The sequence below is a fragment of the Hydractinia symbiolongicarpus genome, chromosome 4 (genome assembly GCF_029227915.1).
Source record: "Hydractinia symbiolongicarpus strain clone_291-10 chromosome 4, HSymV2.1, whole genome shotgun sequence".
Lineage (NCBI taxonomy): Eukaryota > Metazoa > Cnidaria > Hydrozoa > Anthoathecata > Hydractiniidae > Hydractinia > Hydractinia symbiolongicarpus.
In genome coordinates this window covers 22402723-22420322 of record NC_079878.1, presented here as the reverse complement: position 1 = coordinate 22420322, position 17600 = coordinate 22402723, and the positions used below count along the sequence as shown (strand labels likewise).

The window sequence follows — 17600 nt, the reverse complement described above, 5'->3', positions numbered from 1 at the left end:
TTTTAAAGCGTGGTCATCTTAACTATGTATCCATTTCTTACCATCATTTTTTAAATAATTTCTTACATCAGTTGGTAGTTTATGGTTTATAATTAAATTGTTCTCAGATAAATTTACTGTGTGTAGTAGTAGCTTAAAGAGTTAAGGTCGACTTTACACTATCCTTATTTTTAAAGGCCAGCTGTACACATTTTGTGTTTTTTAGCTTTAAGTGTCTGTGTCATAACGTTCGCTGTCTAGGAGTTAAAGATGGTAGCTGCGAAGTGACCGTTGAACTTCCGTGGATTTCTTATGGGTTTGTGACTAGTATGATAAAATAAGCATTATGCATTATTTCTTTTGATAATGGCTGCTGTCTAATAAACGTTTGAAATTGAGTTGTTTGTTTAGAACAATATTTTTAATCAAAAGCAGTCTAGTGATGTAAAAAAACAGTTTGGTTAACATGACTACACAATGGCACCATATCTTCGGTACATGATCTATACTATATCCACCTTATATGCTCTCATAGTTTGTAGTTACGTGTGTGTTTAACATGACATCATTGTAGACCACGCGATAATGGTGTAGTAGAAATTATTAAGAGAAAAAAAGTTTTAAAATTTAACATGTTTCATAGTGATTCCTTTTTGTTTCATTGAAGATTTACCTAAAGAACCCAAATAGTACTTAATAATTTCGCTACAAAGGCGTGGCCCATTCAGATATTTAAAACTGTTGTTTGTTTGTTTGTTTGTTGTTGTTGTTGTTGTTGTTGTTGTTTTTATTATTGTTGTTGTTGTTGTTGTTGTTGGGGCAGTGAACTGTGTTTTACTATTTTGGAGAGAAAAACTACTTCGCTCATTATTTTAAGCTTAACTAAATAAAGATGGCAAGTTCAACAACAACCATAGCATCACAAGTTCCGTTCCATGATTTTGCTGTATTTTGCGAGAGAGTTTGTAAAACTGCTGGAAAGGAAAAGAAAAAGGATGTGTTTCGAAAATTTCTTCAGCATTGGAAAACTGCTCACTCGAAAATGCATGGGAAAACAAAAACAGTAAGAATTGTAGGGTTTTTTTTGAGTCAGTTTCCAGCATTTTCAATAATTAATGCTTTACTTAACAATTTGGTAAGAAATAGAATGAGGATATGGCGATGGTAAGAAATCTAAGGTTAACTTTTTTTCTTCTTTTCTTAAGTAATAAGATTGATATGAAATTGAAAATAACTTGGAGTTTGTTCTGTATCTCTCTAACAGGTTAACTCCTGAAAAGTTGCAAAAATGGGAAAACTTCCAGAAGATAAATTTTCAGACTGTATTGATTTCTTTTTTGTTGTTTTTTAGGGGGTTGGGGTGGAGGAAGGGAGGCAAGTGTGGCTGGGTGGGTGGGTGGTTGGTTAGGTGTGTTCACCATTAGGTTAAAACAGCTGTTCACTGTTTTGTTATTAAAATTTATGTTGTTATTAAATTAGCTCAATCTTAGGAAAAAGATTGCACTAGAACACTCTTGAAGATTAGTTTTTGAATATATTAATGATATATTCTATTAACCACCCATTATGAGTTGTCTAATTTGTTGTACACAATTTTTTGCTAAAATTCAAAATGTAAATTTGCAGCAAGTTTTTAACATCTAATATCGTGAAATTTCGTTCGCAGCTTACTTGCCAATTTTTTCTGCTATGCTATGAATTTTCAGGTTAAACGTATATTTTTTTCCATCGTGGATAAATTTAACATACCCAACATAATAGTTCCATAAAGCTGTGTTAAAAGATAATAATATTTATTTTTGCAAAGCTGGCGCTTGTGCTTGCTTTACACTTTGCAAAGTTCTTCAAAAAAAGGTGCAATCGGCCGGTGCATGTTACAAAAACGTTTAGGAGTTAACAGACATTGGCAGACAAACTGAAGTATTTAAATCCGCTTGGAAATTTTCGTAAAATTTTTTCTGATGAAGCAAATTTAATTTCCGATGGCTACTTTTTCTAAGTTACCATTTACACTATGACGTTAGTTTTGATGTTCTGAAGTTTTTTTTTCTTGTTTAGACTGATTCGTTTTTTCCTTGCATGCGATTCATGTTGCCCCACCTCGACAGGGACAGGTTGTCATATGGTATGAAAGAGGTAGGTGGGCGTGGTCACATGGATGGGTGTAATATGTGTGTGTTGAAATGCTGTGTGCTTCCTTGTTTGTTTGGTTTAGTAACTAATTAATTTTTAAGCACATTCTTCTGGGAATTATAAAACAAAGCTATACAATACAGAATAGTGAATTTACATGGATAGGTCATTTATGTCCTACCTTCAGAGAAGCAATTTCAAAAGAAAAAAACAAAAATAGTTTAAATAAAAAACAAAAACTGTAACTTGATTAGTGTTTGCGAATCATTATTTGACGTGGATGAAGTTTCGTTAATCAACAAAAAAGGCAGATTCATTCATTCATCTTTTCTTTGATTAGATTGTGTTAGCAAAATATTATATCGATGCTCTTAACATTGCTAAAGAAAGTGAAGATGCAAAAAGATTGCTCAATTACAAAGCTCCAACAGGCAAACAAGTAAGCTTTGTATATATAACAAGTGACCTCCTCTCTATTTATTTAAAACATAGTAATTTTGACTTACTACCAGGCAAGAGTTTTGCAAATTTTTATTTTAAGCGAAGCAAAATTATAGGTTTTAAAATTATAGGAGTGCATGAAATAACTGCTCTATAAATGGGAATTCGTTTATAAGCTGCTCAAGTGATGTTGTTCTTAGAAACTTATTGTTTTAATCTCAAGCTCTGTTCATGATTATTGCGGTGATGTCAATATGATATTTTGTTAGGATGCAGGTGACTTCGCCAGTGTCGCATTCATGGTTTTGAAACATAGATGTCCTGAGAAAGGAAGGTAGGAGCATGTGTAGATCCATTGTTAGATTTTACTCTTCTCTTAGACATCTGAAGTTTCATTTTGGAATTAAATCATTGTCTTATTTCGGTTCTATTCTAGTGTAAAAATAATTACATGGTTTCGCACGAAATGAAATTCATTTTTATGTTGATTTAAGTTTGGTTAAAATGAGTGAAATAAAATCTTGTTTTGCCCTCGAAATGTTTATGATTTACGAAGCTATTGCGCATGTGTACAAAGCTATTGCGCATGCGCAGTTGCACAACCCCAATATAAAAGAAACTTTATGTAAACACGACATACTATCATTGCTTATTAAATTCTTATTTTGCGTAAATCTCATTTCGAATCCATATAAAGTCACCTCGATCTAAAAATATTCAAAAATATAAAATTAAACAACACATTTCTTCTTCTTGCCTTCCATGTATTTTCATTATGTGCCCACTTTATAGTAAGAATAACTAAATTCAAATGTTTTGAATTTGGTATCTAATTTTTAAGTAAGTTAGACACGTATTGTCTAAAATCTGTTAGTTGTGAATTTTGTTTTGTAGGATTTGTGTTCACATCTGAAATGGCATTTTTTTTTCAGTTTGACTATAGAGGATATCAATTCATCTCTAGATGAAATAGCACGTGCAAATATTGACAAAAGAAGAGATTTGTCGAAAAAAGAAATACAGCGAGTTATTCGTAACACCAGCGCTATCGAACAAAAATGGTTTATACGAATCGTCTTAAAGGTTAGAGGTTGTTGTTGTTGTTGATTTTGCTGCTTTTGTTGTTGTTGATTTGATGTTTTGTTGTTGTTGATGTTTTTTGTTGTTGTTGTTGATTTTATTGCTTTGTTATTTTTTATTTGTGTTGTGATTGTTGATAGACAACATCAAACAAAAGGTCAAAATAAATAAAGGTTATATGTAAAAAAATTTTTAAAAATATTACTGCAAGTATTAAAGAACACTGTAACATTAAAAGCGTTTGTTACCTGTGTGCACTCAAATTTTCTTTTTTAACCGTCAGTTGTTTAACGAGTCTATTTAATTTTTTTAAAGTTCTTTCTGTTCAAAGTTATTCGAATTTAAAGATTTAATTGTGTGATAGCAAATTTTAAAATTTTCTGTGACGAATCTATAACTTAGACGTTCCAATAAATATTCGTAAGGAAGGTTATATACAGATTTTTTGAAAAAGAAACAAGCTAACGGCCAGCTAGAATTAGTTTCTTTATTTTGAAGTCATATTACTGGAAGAAGATTCTTAACAAGGTTCAATCAAAAAACTTTCATCAATATGTATATAAGAAAAGTCCAAATAATCCCTTTTTTGACTTTTATTCATCTTCTTCCGATTGCTACTTGTAATTGTCAATAATAATACCTAAATGCCATTTGAATGCTATTAATTGACGGGAGGCATGCGTTTAAAAAGTTTCTTAACAATTTTCATTTTTACATTTTAGCGTTTCCCCCAAACTTTTACTGCAAGCTGACATTCAAAGTTATGCAGCATAATAAATAAGAGTAGTTATGATATGTTGTTCTCTGTTGCTGACGTATGCTGACGTTGCATTTTGTATCTTTAGGAGATGAAACTTGGTTTGAATGAAAATTCAGTTTTCCCTGTCTTCCATCCTGAAGCAAAGGAACTGTACAATGTGTGCAATAGTTTATCCAAGGTGGGATTTTCTATATTTGATCTATTAGAGGCGAAAGTCTATTTTAATCTTTTAGCACGTCGGTTCAAGGCGCGTACTAAAGGGTTCAATATTGCGGAATATATAGTATCGCTTTTGCACGCCTTGATTGTTTTGTCAAAATCATTTTGGCTTTTTAAAGAGTGTTGTGAGCGCGGCGGTGTATAATGACGTAATTTTTGATTTTGACCAATGAATTTGCTTAAATCGCAGACATTTTAAGTTTGAGCGCGTATTCTTGTTTCAAGTGGACATTGTACCGCTTCGACGCACGACCGCGCGATCGCAACATTAGCCTTAATTCTACACACATTGTCCTTGTTTGTTGAATAGAATATTTGAGCCTTTATAAAATCCGTCATAAATTTTACCATTTTTAACAGAAACAGGTTTAGGATAAGACATATGATTAAGACTTGCAGATATCATATTGCTATCAAATTGATGAGACGTGTTTCTTTCTTAGGTTTGTCTGGACCTGCATGACTTAAATACAAAACTAAACGAAACAGAAATAATGTTAGGCACGCCATTCCGCCCAATGCTTGGTCAGAGGGCGGCTATTGACGACGTGGAAAAACTAATGCAACATAAAGAGTTTATTATCGAGACGAAAATCGACGGCGAGCGAATGCAACTTCATAAAAATGGCGACGAATACCGATACTTTTCACGTGGCTCGATAGAGTACACGCAGTCGTTCGGAGCGACTAAATACAGAGGTACACTTACTCCTTTCATCGCGAACTGTTTTAAGACTGATATTAAGTCGTGTGTATTAGATGGAGAAATGGTCGGCTTTGACCCGCAATCAAATGATTACGTACTGAAAGGTTCTAACATAGACATTAAAGCTGAAAACCTTGGCCCCTTTCATCCTTGTTTCGTCGTGTTTGATATTCTCATGGTGAATGATGAAAGATTAGCGAATGTACCACTGAAAGAAAGAATTGAGAGAGCTGAACACGTCTTTGATGTTAGCAGTGGACGGCTGCATCACGTAGAAAGAAAGCTTGGACGAACAAAGTGAGTAAATATGTACCAGCTTTAAGACTGCAACAACTGTACAACTACGTTAACTAGAGATCTCAGACCCCTTTTATATCGCCCTGTGAGCATCGTTTAGCTAATGCATTCTTATTTATTCTCTTATGCTGCGTATTCCATAATAGCTTCTGTTGTTCTAAAACTGCGTAAAGAATCTCCTTATTTGTAAAACCCAATAAAGTTCAACCGAAATCCAACCTCTATTATTTTTGTAAAAATTAGATATACCATAAAAGCAAAATTGATGAGGTCACGTGTTTTTTAGAAAATTTGACCTTTGACAAAAAATAATGTTTTCTTTTTGAAGGTACATTAAAAACTGTTTTGACTGTTCAGCAAAAAAATGTCAATTTAGTCTCTTTATTTACAATCATTTAGAGAAGATGTTGTGGGTGCGATCAACAAAGCTATTGATCAACGTGAAGAAGGAATCGTAGTGAAGGATCCACTATCAACTTACAAACCAAGTAAAAGGAACGGTGAGTCGAAACTCAAGTACACGAAAGCATGTAAAGGGTAATGATTGAAAGGGCTGAAAAATATAGGTTAACAAAAATCCAAATCTAACAGTGTTAATCTCGAATTTTTGGTCTAGTTAATCATTTAGGATTGGAACTCAAAACAACTGAAAGATATCTTAAAATAATACAGGCCATTCCAGCTTTACAATTGAATTCTAGCTAAGAAAATTGACACAGTGGTCATCGTTATGGTAATCATGAAAAATTTAAAGGTGTCCTGAAAATTAAACAAATTGAGTTTAATTTTTGAAACTTCAAATATATATTCAAATAACAAAAGACTAGTTTTTCCTAAAAGTCCTGAAAATTTGGTATAATTAGCCCATTGATCCTTGAGTTGTCTCATTACCTCGAACAATTTTGTCTTGGAAAATAAAAAAAATTCTGTATGACCTGGAACTTATATCTCAATTTTCTGTAGCCAACATGTTAGATTGGACTCAAAAATAGGTCAGATCATCTGTAGTTTTAATAACTTTAAGCCACATAACAATAATTGTGATACGCTATGTTTTTAAACTGAATTCTTACGTCAGGTCAGATCATCTGTAGTTTTAATAACTTAAAGCCACAAAAAAATTAATTATGATACACTATGTTTTTAAACTGATCTTACGTTAGGTCAGATCATCCGTAGTTGATAACGCTTCTCTTCGATTACTTCAATTGAATATTATAATGTTACCAATCCTCAGTGTCATTCTTGTTGGTTGAAATGTGTTTGTTACTTTTATTTCTCATCGAGATATTGCTTTACTTTAGGTAGTGGATGGTTAAAGTTGAAACCTGAATACGTGGACAGTCTGAGCGATGACTTAGATTTGATTATTTTGGGAGGAAATTACGGTTCAGGCGCTCGTCATGGTGGACTGATATCTCACTTTTTGTTAGGTGTGGCAGCTACTCCAGCAAATCCCGGTGATCAGCCAGCGTCATTTCTCACTTTTGGAAAGGTTGTGTATTCTGTTATTTATCAACTTACTTTCCATTTTTTTCCTCAGTTTTAAAAAAAAGAGAATTCTGTTAAAATTTGTAAAACATTTGCTACTTGTTGCCATGACAACTGTATGCAGCCAATAAGGTTTAAATCTTTGTGTCGTTTAAAGTAGCGCAGCCAATTAACTTCCAATGTATTAGTGTCATAAAAGTTAGCGCAGCCAATTAGGTTGAAATTTTTGTGCCTTAAAAAAAGCACCGCCACTTAACTTTTAATATATTTGTGTCGTAAAAGGTAGGAGAATAGAAAGAGAGAAGGAAACGAAACTCGAATTTAAAGCCACGAACCTATTGAATTCTCTACTTTTTCTTAATACAATAAACACAGGCGAAGTGCTCGACCCTTTTTTTGCGCACAATTAATGAGATGTAACATTTTTGTAACAAAATTTCATGTTGTATCACAACATAACAGAATATTCAGCTTCTAATAAGTTTGAGAAAACCTCTTTCTATCTTCCTTCCCTTTGACTCGTGTCGGCTCTTATAAAACGGTGTGCTTAGCCGAACAGAATCTGGGCATGCTCAAATTGTTATGAATTTGGCTCGGCACGGCTTGATACCCGTATTTTATCTGTCTCTGCACGAAATAGAAAAGGCGAAAATGATGTCTGTTGCGTTACTAGATATGGTTGTTTTCTACTTCTTATTGTCTGTCAATATTTTATCGGGTTTGTCTTTTTAAACCCAATTTTTAATTGCATCAAGCTTGCATGCACTTTCCTTGCGTAATTGCACTCCTTACAAATATCTGTTTTCAGGTAGGATCTGGTTATTCGGACAAAGAATTGAAGTCGTTATTAGGGAAACTACATAAACATTGGCGAAAGTTTGATAGTAAAAATCCACCTAAATGCATCCAATTCAGCAGCGGATCAAAAGTAAGTGTCTCGTTTGCATTGAGGTTTGTCTCGTTTGCTCTCAGGTTGATTTTTCGTCAGTAAATATTCAGATGGCGCGCCAATCTTTTTTATATCAGTAGTATTTGCTCAAAGTGTTTCACCATACAATATGGCGTCTTGTGCTCAAAATAAACGCTCACTAAAATTTATCCGCTACTTGTGATTTGAGTTGGGTTTTTTTCAGAGAATAGTAGAGGTGGAAGATTGGTGTGTTACTGCTCCACTGCTACTTTTCGTGTTACCTGTGAAAACAAAATTTTGCTTCTCCCCAATGTTGCACGATTTTATAAATTATGAGCAAGTGATAGAAAACACGAGGATATAATTTTACAATTTAGGCATTAACCAAGCTATCCACCAACCTTATTATCCCAAAGGGTTTTTTATTACATAGACATCAGCATTAGGGAATTAATTAGCATTGCTATGACGTAAGCAATGAATAAGCCTGATTTTACTAAAAGGTTTTAACCATTAAAATGGAACAAAAAAGTTCTACTTGTCAAAAAATCGTAAAATGTTATATGAATGAATTTTTTGTTCAGGACAAACCGGAAGTTTGGATTGAGCCTAAGAATTCTGTGATAGTTCAAATAAAAGCTGCTGAGATCAGCAATTCTGACAAGTACAAATGTGGCTGTACCATGCGATTTCCCAGGCTGGAGAAGTTTCGAGACGATAAGATGTGGTACGATTGTATGACATATGATGAGTTGGTTGAACTCAAACAGGTAAAAGCATGAGTGGGTATGTATTTGGTGAGGTGAAATTCGCAGAATACATTCTGAGGACCAGTTTTGGCGAGTTTAATAGTAAACATTTTTGTTATGACAAAAAAAAATTCAATTTGAAAAAGTATTTACAAATCAGTCACTGAAATAAGCAAGACCAAACTTCAAAATCGAGATGGACGATACATAAGCGCGAGATTCGCATTGCTTCATCCATAATTATAACTGCATTTTTTTTAAGATAGCTGATGGTAAATTAACGTATAAATTAACGGACGCTTCAACAACAGAGCCGGCTACGAAAAAGAGAAAAGTAGTAGCTATTGAAAAACCAAGAACAGTAGCACAACATTTCAAAGCAGCTGATATTGGTGATGTGAAAGAGGTAAGAGTATTCATTCCTTTGTTTGTTCATTTGTTTGCTCGTTCCTTTGACGTTCGTTCGTCCGTTTAACGTTTGTTCGTTCGTTTAACGTTTGTTCGTTCGTTCGTTCTTTTGTCGTTCGTTCGTTTATTTGTTTGCTCGTTCCTTTGTCGTTCGTTCGTTCATTTGTTTGCTCGTTCTTTTTGACGTTTGTTCGTTCGTTCGTTCGTTCGTCGGTTTGACGTTCGTTGTTGTTTTTTATTTCCTTCCTTATTCACTTGCTGTTAGTTTTTAACATTTTAAGGTCATTGTTTATTTTCAAGTACGTATAAATATAACGTTACACGTTGTTTTTTTCTCAGATATCAACACTATTCTCCCACATGGAACTCTGTGTTGTCAACGGACCATCTGATCGACCAAAGCAAGAACTAGAAAGGAAAATTACTGAGGTAGATTTTTGTTCTATTTTCTTGTGGCTGAGTCAAGTGTTGTGATGTAAGTAAACGTGTTTTGTTTTTTCTGTTTTAGTTTGGTGGTACGTTTGTTCAAAATCCCGGGAGCACAACGTTGTGTGTTATTGCTGAGAAACCAAACTTTCGTGTTAAAAATATGATCGCGTGAGTTAAAGTTAATAGATCTTTTTGTGCATATTTTTCTCTTTATGTATGCATAATGAATCTTCTCCCTTTAGCTGTTTTTAAGAGTACAGGAACTTAGTCGATTACGTAATAAAATTTGTTATCTCGCGGAAAACTTAAATAATCTCGCGAAAGTCTTTACTGATCTTGGTTAAATTTACTGATCTTGGTTTAATTATGGTTAAATTATTTAGTTCCCTTTTTTAGTCGTGGAGATATCGACGTCGTGAAAGCCGATTGGCTGTTGCAATGTTTTGTAAGTACTTGTTATGCGAAGTTAAAACGGAAGAGAAATTACATGTCTTAAAAGGCTAATTTCCAACCTTTTTTCTTTCTCAAGATATTTGCGTTTAGATTTTACGTTCTTTATCCTCAAAATAATTTTTTGTTGTCATATTGATGTCAGCTCAGGGTTTATAGATTTTTACTTGTATACATATTTCTATACTTGGGTACACAGGTCTACACATGGACACATAGGTCTATACTTGCTTACATAGGTCTATACTTAGGTACATAGGTCTATATATGTTTACATAGTACTTGGGTACGTAGGTCTATAATTGTTCACATAGGTCTGTAATGGAGGAAATAGGTCTATACTTCGGTACATAGTTCTGTACTTGTTCACATAGGTCTATACTCGGGTACATAGGTCTATACTTGTTTACATGGGTCTATACTTGTTCACATAGGTCTATACTTCGGTACATAGGTCTGTACTTGTTTACATAGGTCTTTACTTGTTTACATATGTCTGTACATGGGTACATAGGTCTGTACTTGGGGAAATAGGGATACATAGGTTTGTACTTGTTTACACGAGTCTATACTTAGGTACACAGTTTGATGCTTATTTACATAGGGCTAAACTTAGGTACATTTTAAGTTTTGACGCCGTTTTTATTCTATTTAATGTAGAACGAGGAAAAAATACTGCCTTACAAGCCTGACGATATGTTATATACGACCCCAAAGACTTTGTTGAAATTTAAACAAGACTTTGATCGCTATGGTGATGGTTACACAGAAGACACGTCTACCGAAACTCTTGCGCGTGTTTTCTCTAGTATGAAGGAGACACGCGCGGGAATAAGTGTTAGTGAATTCGGAGAGTTAGAACAACGTTACTTTGAAGATGACACGAATGTTAATATATTTAGAACTTGCAGGTAGAGTTTTCTTGCTTTTTTATTTATTAGTTTTATTCTAAGTCAGGGCTCCCATGCTTCCTAAAAGTCTTAAAAAATCTTAAAAAAATTAAAATCCTAGAATTTCAGGGTTTTTTGTGAACACTTCTAAAAATCTCCTAATTTTTAAGGAACATCCATTTGTCGAACGTATTTTTTGTGATGGATTCTCCTTTGTGGAATATATGTCCAAGATATTTATATTCTGCATCAGCTAATGCAGAAGGAAATCTGATCAATCCAACTTGACATCCTTGATCTTGTGATTCTAAGTTACAATTTGACTCATTCAAATTGTCTTAAAATCTCCTAAATGTTTGTCTGTGTTTTCCCCACTTATCGAAAAAAGCTTCAAAAAACAACTAAATTGTAAATATCGTAAATATCGTAAATATCCTTAAGAAATTAATTTCAAAATTAGTGGGGACCCTGTAAGTCTACTTCGTGTTTTCAGCCTACAAGTTACCTAACAAGGAGAAGCTTACATGATAGCACATATGAATTTGTGTTTTCAGGGATTCTTATTTATCTTTAGGTTATATGTGGATGGCATATCTGAAGAAGCTGAAGCGGTATGCTAGATGTTATAGATAGTATAAAATAACGTAAAAGAAACCCTGTAAATTAAAAGTTTTGAAATTTTATTTTGATTTTTAGTTAGAAAGGTTTTTAATTGGGGATAGTAATTTTACTTCGGTGTGTCCTTGCGTAGTTTTGTGGCAAATGGAATGTAAAAATAATTTATTTGAGTCAAGTATCAGTTAGGAACATTTTGTTAAAATACACAGAAAGAAAAGGCTTCTCGGCTATACTGGGGTAGGGGATAGCCCTGATGAGGCTGTCAGTTGCAGTTGATAATCCCTGCTTCACCTGATATTTAGTTTCAAGATGACAATCGAAGCTTCGTCGCATTAGAGTTTCAGTTTTTTGGTGGTGAGATGTGTGTAGACTTAAACGAGAGAGCCAGTCATGTTTTAGTTGACTTGCGGTAAATTTCTTTGTATAAAATTTGATCACTAAAAACTGTTCAGAGGGTAGAAAAGTGAAAAACATTGACAAAATTATTTTTTTTTTTTGTGCTTTCCCTTCACAAACGTAATTAATTTTTTCTATTACAGGAACACAAACAGGTTGACGGAAATACGAGATGAGATACATGACCTTCCGTTGAAGCCACATATTGTGAGTTCCAATTGGATACGAGATTGCATCCTGAAAAAACGACTGTTAAATGCTGCTCCCTACGAACCGGCGTGATAGTCATTTCAACTAATGTAGCTGCAGATATAGGTTCGGACGATGAGCCACTACTACCTGTGAAAAACAAAGATTCGGCAAGTAACCATATAGAATTGTTGAAACATTTCCTGGGAAATAGCTTTCTGTATTTCACTTGTTTTCTGTAGAACACCAAGAAATAACAAGCAGTGCCGTGTTTATAATTTTTTTAAAAGGGACCGTTTTGGACCATTTTTGATATTGCCAAACAGATTACCGACGTATGAAAGCTAAATATTAACTACTAGTAAAATCTCCGAAATTTGACTCTTCTCCAATATTTTAAACAAGGTTGGAGTATGTTTTTCTCTTTGTGTACATTCATCCCTTATGTCAAGTTATTTTGAATGTGGTTCAGCACCCTTGGGTTAAAAGTTAAAATTTTCTGTGTTTCAAGGGTGAGTATTTACGAAAGATGACAGCTAGACAAAACAGCAAATTTTTTGAATTTTGATTGATTCCATCCTGTCATTGATCCACATATTGTTGGCACTGAAACGTACTTTGTGAGCATAAACGTTTACAAAGTTATGATCTTTTGTAAAGCACAAAGATAGCCAATGCTACTGTGGTACCATTTATGGCTGTTAATATGGAGGGAGATCGTCAGTCAATGGCAAATCCACTTGTTCGACTATTGTGCTTATTTCGGTCCTCCGATTTTCGCCCGTCACACCTATTCGGCTATTGCTATTTTATGCATTGTAACACAAAATTCGCGTCTCAACTAGGCGTAAACTCGTAAAAAACCGGACGGGTTTGCCGTCAACATAGTTTCACTCTTTAGGAGTTCCAGAATGAAGCTGTCACGTAACCATTTTAAACAGACTAATATTCCAAAAATCCTAAAATTTTGTAATGTTACTAGGGAATGATTACTTAGAAGTGTTTTGGTGTAGACAAATAAGCAGCTCGTTATTTACTGACATAGAAAAAGAGACTTGTGTGTAAAGCTTTTTGATGGCTTTGCAAAATTTATTCAAATCAACAAAAATTAATGTTTCAATGGTAATTACAGTACCATAAACATAATACTTTACTACAATAGTCTATTTTTATAGAATTAAAAATTAATCTTAATGCATTTTTTGCTGTCCATTTTTTGTCCATCATTCGGCAAATCTCTTATCAACGGCTCTTCTCCATTTCAGCTCTCCTCCACTTTTATCATGTAGAAGACTTCTTTTCCTCTAATCCAACTGTAAGAATTATCAAACGTAAACAAATAGTTCCCTGTTTGTTTACAAGTTATTTCACCCTCCTCCATTATAAGATGCGATGCTTTTTTAGTTTTGGGGTATATGTTGATATTTTCTCCGCCTTCTGTTTCCACGTCGACTGAGAACTCTATGTTATAATCAGACGTGATGAATTGGTATTTAATTTTACTGTTTGCTATCTTAACTTCGTGCGCTATTGTTGCTTTGGAGCCAGCCTTTACTGTGATCGTCTCAAAAGAATCAAAATTAACATTTTCCGTCACGTAATACGATTTGGGCACCTCTCCTCCGTAGCAGATATACTGTTCGCATTTCGGACTGCCGTTCTCGTCTTTGCAAGTGCCGCCATAATATTCTGGGAGGTTGTCCTTATCAATGTATTTTAAAAGAGACTCTTTCCAGTCACTTCCGAAAACTTTGACTTTGTCCTTAGTTGCTTGACTTAAAAAAGGTTTAATAAGTGCGAAGATGATTGGGAAAATCATGGGCGCATTTACCACGATAATTCGTTCGCGTAAGTTGGGAAACTCCTCTTCGTACATGCGAATTACAGCTTGATAAGAATTAAGGCCTGGTTTCCACAAATGCTTTCTTCCTCCACCTTCAGCATCTAACAATAGCGTTGTATATGTAACAAGAGCTTTACCAAGTTTTTCTTCTTGTTTGAAGCAGCGTTGCTTGCCTTCTTCACAGTGTCTTCGCTTAAATTCGACAATGTCCTCTACCTTAGCAGAATGCAAAATTCCAATGAAGTCCACTGTACCTAACGGCTCGATAAAAACAGGTCTTCCATCTTTATCGTTTCCAAAAAAGCCACCAGGGTAATATTTTTGTAAAACTTTGAAAGCAGCGTTGTCTGTCATATCTTGTTACTGTATTCTGACCTGTTCAAACAAACCATTTAGCAATTATGTTGTTCTTTTTAACAAAAACACTGTATATTTAAAATAATACATTCCTAGCTAAATAATCAATCGAATACTTAATTAACCTCGCACAAAAGAAAAATAATTATTTATTAATTGTATTTCAGTTGTCTTCTAATCTATTTACAAAGCAACATATTTTCTTGATCTCCTTAGGGTTTTTTTTTCTTACTAAACAAACCAACTCTTCGTAATCTTTACACAAAACAGAACTACAACTTATCCAGATGTTTTTTAGTGATTTTGATGAGATAAAAACAAAAACAATGTTAAACCCAGAGAATATTTCGCTCGCAAAATATTTCTTTCCCTTTTTTCATGCAAACGAGCGCATTATATTTTGCTTGCCACAATCTTTTTTTAAAAAAAGAGCATAATATAAGCATGGGCAACCTCGTTTCCAGGACTATTTAGGCTTTTTAGGTTCGAAAAGTATAACAAGTCCTGGGAAAAGGGTTGAAGGATATAAGCTAAAAAAAAGTTTATTATAATAAGGCTGGGATTTTTCCCTTACTTTTATTTCTTCCCCAAATTAGGTGCAAGAAGTACTTCAAAGTAAAACTTAAAAAACAATATTGGACAAGGTTAATGTTAAGAAAAAGCAGTATTTATAAAAAAGAGTAATTGGTTAACTACTTTCACATGTATCTTCTTTCAAACTCGTCCCTAGGACTTGTTAAGCTTTTTATATTTAGACGGGCTCTCCAAATACTTTAGGGACAGAAATTTTCGCGGGCATTAACTTTTGCGTTTTTTGGTCATTTTCGCGAAAGTTTATGCCTTTGGAAATTCTAAATCGTCAAAACGCGAAAGTTTTTTCACGCGAAATCATGGACCCTAACGAAATTGAACGGATTTCCAACCGCTATGTCTTTTGTTGGTTCCGTGTAAAAATCTTTAACTAGATCTAAATAACGTGATGGTTTCGCTTGAAGAAGGTAGCTCGTGTTTCGATCACAGCTTGACATTCTATTTCAAGTCCTCCTTGTACTAAGGGAGAACGGCGATAACGGGAGAAAGCGTGCAATACATAGACGCACCTCGATCTAAGAAATACTTTGTTATTCTTGAAATCTTTTTTGGCAAGTGTCCAACAGTTTCTCCATTTTCGCTCACTGTATAGCAAATCTATCGAAGGCGTTTCCATGCTCGTGAAGACAAATAAGTTTTTTGTTCTCTTTTGGTTGCCAAAATCTTCGATAGTAAGCGGCAGTAAATGTATGTTTTTCCATATTGATGAAGAAGATTTGTAGTAACAGTGATAAAAGATGTTATTTTCAAAACAATAAAAAACTTGTTTTTGTATAAGTTCGATTTTTTATAATTTTATTCATTTCTAAAGAAAATTCGATTGGATTCGAAAATAAAAATATTCGATTATTCGCGAAAAAAGAAAAAAACACAATAAATATTTTTGATTGCGTCAGACGGGAATGTATTGATTTTAATCTGCGATGGAGAAGGTATGAGTAGAGAGCTTTCAAAAACAAGTTCTGGGCTTATGTAAACAAACTTACAGGGTGTTTGATAGAGAGCCCTGCCAATATCCTGTCGTTTTATCATGTCGTTTTTAAGAAAGGTGCAGATTGAAGCTAAGAGGCAAAAACAGACAAACCGGCAGACCCTTATTATTAGGTGAGCTTGATAAGATGTTGAGAAAATATCTTCTATCAGTGAGCAAAAGAGGTGGAGTAGTCAATACAACAGTAGCAAATGCAACAGCCAAAGCTCTGATGAGTAAGTATCCTCATGCTTTCGGTCAAGTTGACATCGACTCATCGCGTTGGGCAATATATCTCCATAACGTTGTATCAAAAGTAGAGCAGTACAACATACCATCTGCCTTAATTTCAAATATCGATCAAACTCCGTTAAAGTACGTTCCAGTAGGTAATGAAACAATGGCAGCAAAGGGAGCTTACTCTGTAACGATTGAAGGAAGTGCGGATAAGCGTTCAATAACTGGAACATTTACCATTTCGTTTGATGGAAACTTTCTTCCTGTTCAACTTATTTATGGTGGCAAGACAACGAAAAGTTTACCGAGGTTTGAATTTCCAAAAGATTTCAGACTCAGCACAAATCCCAAACATTTTTCAAACACGGATGAATCGCTTTAGTTCTTGAAAGAAGTCATCAAGCCTTATGTAATCAAACAAAGGCAGATCCTGAAATGCTCTACGGATCAGAAAGCACTCGTCATCATGGATGTCTTTACTGGTCAAACGACGGCAGCTGTACTCGACGCCTTTAAAGAAGCAAACATATGTATCGTCAATGTCCCTGCTAATATGACAAAGTTCTACCAGCCACTTGATCTGACAGTCAATGGTTTCTGCAAACAATTCTTAAACGTAAATTTAACGAATGGTACTCAGACTAAGTGGAAGCGGAACTAGATAATGGTATTGAGATTGATGACGTCCAAGTAGGGTTACAGTTGTCCAAACTTAAACCTGTTCACGTCGGTTGAATTGTGGAATTCTACAACCACATGAGCACGCCGAAAGGGAAAGAAAATATTGATAGTGGATGGAAAAGTGCTGGTATTTTTGATGCTTTCCAAGATATATAGATCCGATGCTAGGTAATGATGTTAAGCAATCTGATGATAGCCATTCCTTAGCAATTTGTGATGTCACGGTGGAGGAATTTGAAGCGTTATGTGGAAGCAAGATTCAAAAAAGTGATGACGATACTGGCTCAGAATGGGAAAAGGCAGATAATTAAATTTACTTAGCCTAAACTTGTATATTTTATACATTTTTGATTTCGGTAAAGACCTTAGATGTGATTTAACGAATAAATTTTTGCCCATTGTGATGGTTTTGCCCATTCGCGAAAGTTTTTTCACGCGAATATGAATCTTATTTTGAATTCGCAAAAGTTTTTTTTGACACGCGAAAGTTAATGCCCGCGAAAGTTTCTGCCCTTAAAGTATAAAAAGCCAAACAAATTCTGGGCGGACGAGGTTAATTATGTGTAGATGACTAACGAATAAAAGTCCGTGTTCGAATAGCCCTAAAATAAAATAGGATAACAATTGTGCGGCTATGTATTTATACAGTGGGTAGGTTATATAAATTTCTTCTAAGAAGTATGTGTATAATGCTGATATTTTTTACATTTAGCGTTATTCGTTCTTAGCTCTTTTTACGGCCATAATATGACGCCACGGCAAGTTAAAAAGATCTG

General features: G+C 34.3%; 2 protein-coding genes across 3 annotated transcripts; one reads left to right on the top strand and one right to left on the bottom strand.

Moving 5' to 3' along the window:
* The first annotated feature begins 640 nt into the window (after positions 1 to 640).
* LOC130641862 (DNA ligase 4-like) lies at positions 641 to 12408 on the top strand. 2 transcript variants are annotated; one of them, XM_057448861.1, is made up of 19 exons: positions 646 to 1042; positions 2038 to 2115; positions 2453 to 2551; positions 2823 to 2887; positions 3486 to 3636; positions 4479 to 4571; positions 5056 to 5615; positions 6015 to 6115; positions 6920 to 7110; positions 7915 to 8034; positions 8601 to 8786; positions 9028 to 9171; positions 9513 to 9602; positions 9682 to 9770; positions 9999 to 10047; positions 10713 to 10963; positions 11517 to 11553; positions 11863 to 11969; positions 12100 to 12408. In XM_057448861.1, the coding sequence occupies exons 1-19, from the start codon at positions 872 to 874 to the stop codon at positions 12236 to 12238; spliced, it is 2721 nt and encodes a 906-aa protein (XP_057304844.1). In that variant the 5' UTR covers positions 646 to 871; the 3' UTR covers positions 12239 to 12408. The 2 variants fall into 2 exon arrangements, with proteins under 2 accessions (XP_057304845.1, XP_057304844.1); XM_057448862.1 differs by lacking the exon at positions 11863 to 11969 and having other exon boundaries at positions 641 to 1042.
* A 799-nt stretch (positions 12409 to 13207) lies between these two features.
* On the bottom strand, positions 13208 to 14419 carry LOC130641866 (SEC14-like protein 2). The gene has a single exon (XM_057448866.1). The coding sequence runs from the start codon at positions 14340 to 14342 to the stop codon at positions 13407 to 13409; it is 936 nt and encodes a 311-aa protein (XP_057304849.1). The 5' UTR covers positions 14343 to 14419; the 3' UTR covers positions 13208 to 13406.
* Positions 14420 to 17600: the final 3181 nt, after the last annotated feature.